The sequence below is a fragment of the Phaethon lepturus genome, unplaced genomic scaffold (genome assembly GCF_000687285.1).
Source record: "Phaethon lepturus isolate BGI_N335 unplaced genomic scaffold, ASM68728v1 scaffold44020, whole genome shotgun sequence".
Taxonomy (NCBI): Eukaryota; Metazoa; Chordata; class Aves; order Phaethontiformes; family Phaethontidae; genus Phaethon; species Phaethon lepturus.
In genome coordinates, this window is record NW_010514902.1 from 17,634 (window position 1) to 20,653 (window position 3,020).

The 3,020-nt window shown below is 40.3% G+C and overlaps 1 protein-coding gene across 1 annotated transcript; it reads left to right on the forward strand.

The window, feature by feature from the left end:
- The first annotated feature begins 794 nt into the window (after positions 1-794).
- On the forward strand, positions 795-1,963 carry PLEKHF2 (pleckstrin homology domain containing, family F (with FYVE domain) member 2). The gene has a single exon (XM_010294241.1). It carries the CDS (start codon positions 807-809, stop codon positions 1,554-1,556), a length of 750 nt encoding a protein of 249 aa, XP_010292543.1. The 5' UTR covers positions 795-806; the 3' UTR covers positions 1,557-1,963.
- The last annotated feature ends 1,057 nt before the right edge of the window (positions 1,964-3,020 follow it).

The window sequence follows — 3,020 nt, forward strand, 5'->3', positions numbered from 1 at the left end:
TGGTCTGCCTGTGTATGTCGCCTGATCATGATGGATGCAGAGGTGGTTTGAGTAGGTGAGGAGGGGGGACTGTGGGGCCCCTGCAAAAAAAAGGCAGCAGCAAGTGGGTGATGGCCACCAGCTGTGACTCGCTCCCTGCTCCTGGCTCAAGAGTTTGCCATGAAGGCAGGTAGTGGGGGTGTGTGTGTGCAAGCTGTGGCCTGTACAAAATGTTTCTAGTAGGTAGATTAATGGTTTTGGCCCATGATTTAAGGTTTACGTACTGAAAAAAGAGCAATACAGAGCTTGGTTTCCTGCGTGAGCATCAACTATGTAATTTTTGTTCTCTTAACACTAACATGGATCTCTAAGCTGCTCAGTTACATTGATGTTTCTGTCAGTATTAGAATTTGGAATGATGGATGATACTTTCTTTTGCCACCCAGAGAGTAGGTGCAGGAGGATATACAGAGAAATATGAGCATTAAACCAGGATGCAGTAACCTTACTAGAGGGGAAGCCTCCTACTCTGTTGCCAGAGGCTCTCAAGAAAGCAGTGCTGTAGGTGCTGTCTGTGTGATAAAGATAGCTGCCAGCTGGATGGAATATTTTTGGTTTTGAAAAAAAGACTAATCAGTTACTAAAAATTCTTAGGTGTTAATACTTATTTAAATCTAGCTCAAGTCAGTGCCTCTGTGCCATTAGGTCCTGTTAGATATTTTAAGAAATGTGGGGTTGGTACCTTCCTTGGGGAAGGCTGCTGTTGAATCAGTCCTGTTCTAACAACAAACTTTTTTTTTTTCCTAATTTTAGGATACTTGTGAAAGATGGTGGATCGCTTGGCAAACAGTGAGGCAAATACTAGGAGAATAAGTATAGTGGAAAACTGCTTTGGAGCAGCTGGTCAACCTTTGACTATTCCTGGTCGTGTTCTGATTGGAGAGGGAGTGCTAACGAAGCTGTGTAGGAAGAAGCCCAAAGCGAGGCAGTTCTTCTTGTTCAATGACATTCTTGTTTATGGTAACATTGTCATCCAGAAGAAGAAATACAATAAACAGCATATAATCCCACTGGAAAACGTCACTATTGATTCCATCCAGGATGAGGGAGACTTACGGAATGGGTGGCTTATCAAGACACCAACGAAGTCTTTTGCGGTTTACGCTGCCACTGCTACAGAGAAGTCTGAGTGGATGAACCACATAAATAAGTGTGTTTCTGATTTGCTTTCCAAAAGTGGGAAGACTCCTAGCAATGAACATGCAGCTGTCTGGGTACCAGACTCGGAAGCCACTGTGTGCATGCGCTGTCAGAAAGCAAAATTTACGCCCGTCAACCGTCGTCACCACTGTCGCAAGTGTGGCTTTGTTGTGTGTGGGCCTTGCTCTGAAAAGAGGTTTCTTCTCCCAAGCCAGTCTTCCAAGCCTGTGCGAATTTGCGACTTCTGCTATGATCTTCTTTCTACTGGGGAGATGACTGCTTGTCAGTCCACTAGATCAGACTCCTACAGCCAGTCACCTAAGTCATCTTTAAATGATGTATCTGATGATGATGACGATGAAGACAGTAGTGATTAAGCACCAAATGTTTTTTTTTTCCCATGTGTTGCAATTTGTGTTTCAAACTGTATGGAGCTGCTTTTGGGGAAGTCTGTAGTGAGGTTCCTCAGAAAAATCCTGTTCTAGCCATAAAATATGCCTGAATATCTTCAATTACGATGTGCCTCAATCTATGAATTCTTTAGACAATAGGTTTTTCACTCCTCTGCAGGGATAGACCGTTGCAAATGTTATCAGAGCGTTTTCCAACTTCTTATACTTGAGTTGTGTCTAAGTTAGACTTTTGTGGAAGATTGGAGAATAAAAATGTACTTTCTTAATTTCACAACCCATATTTCCTAATGCTTCATATTGATATGTTATATGGGTTTTTGGGATATGAGGAGGAAAACTGTAAGCACTCATGGAACAGTGATGTTTTGGTTAATCCCTTAGACCATCTTGTTGTTTTAACCACGGTATATAGTAAGTTGAAATGTGACATAACTTACAAATTTAAATGTCACAAAACTTGGAAATTGTCTTGTTTTGCTCTTATTTATGACTTCCTATGCCAAGCAGTGCCTTGTACCAATTGTGCTGATTCAGGAAGAAACAAACCTATTCTGTGTCGTCTGTATTTGCCTGATGCTGGTATCTGAGAGATTGTTGGTGCTATCGAAAATAACTGCTGTGTTCAAAGTGGAGCTTTGACAAGATCATGGCTGTACCCCATGGTGGGTGACACGGAGACCCGAATCGCACGTCCTCGCCTGTGCAGGCAGATCTGAAGACTCCACAGATTCCCACAGGCTTCAGCAGCGTTCTCCTTACAGGAGTTGCATTGTGGGTCTGGATCTTGAGATGAGAAGCTTAGGGTGACTCTTCATGGGGATTGATACTTTTTCTTCTTAGAACCATTTCTAAATTTCAAATTTGGCAAATACATACTGAAACTGTAGTTGGGTGATGTAGCATTTGGATGTGATAGCCTATATATTTTTGTAAATAACTCCCAAAAATGAGACTAAATTGTTTCTTAAAACACTGGTGAGAGGGTTGTTTGTTTTCCCCCCAACCCAGAGTTTTACTGTCTTGTTTAAAAAAAACTCGTATTTTGAGAAAAAAGCCTGCAAGTATCCTTATAAAATTGGCTTTCCTTTTTACACAGCTGACCTCAGGATAAATGTGAGATGCAAGTTACTTTGTTCTAAATGTATACCCAGGACCAAGAAAGATGTATTTAAGAACTATAATGAAATAGTGCAGAAAGTGTCTCTACCATAATATTCATTTTTACTTGTAATAAGTTCTTGAATACAGATATGTTGTGTTCCTATATAAATGTAAAATTTAGACTTAGCAAAGATGTGTTAAACCCCCAAATGCTATGTTTCTATATTTTTATAATGGTAGCGTCAATTTTGAAGCAGAAAAATCTCTTTGAAATAGTTGTATGAATATAGTAGCAACTGACTTTATACAAAGAAATATTAAACTTTT

Bases quoted from the DNA above. Each gene is read 5' to 3' on its own strand.
- PLEKHF2 (XM_010294241.1), top strand. From the start codon at position 807: ATGGTGGATCGCTTGGCAAACAGTGAGGCAAATACTAGGAGAATAAGT.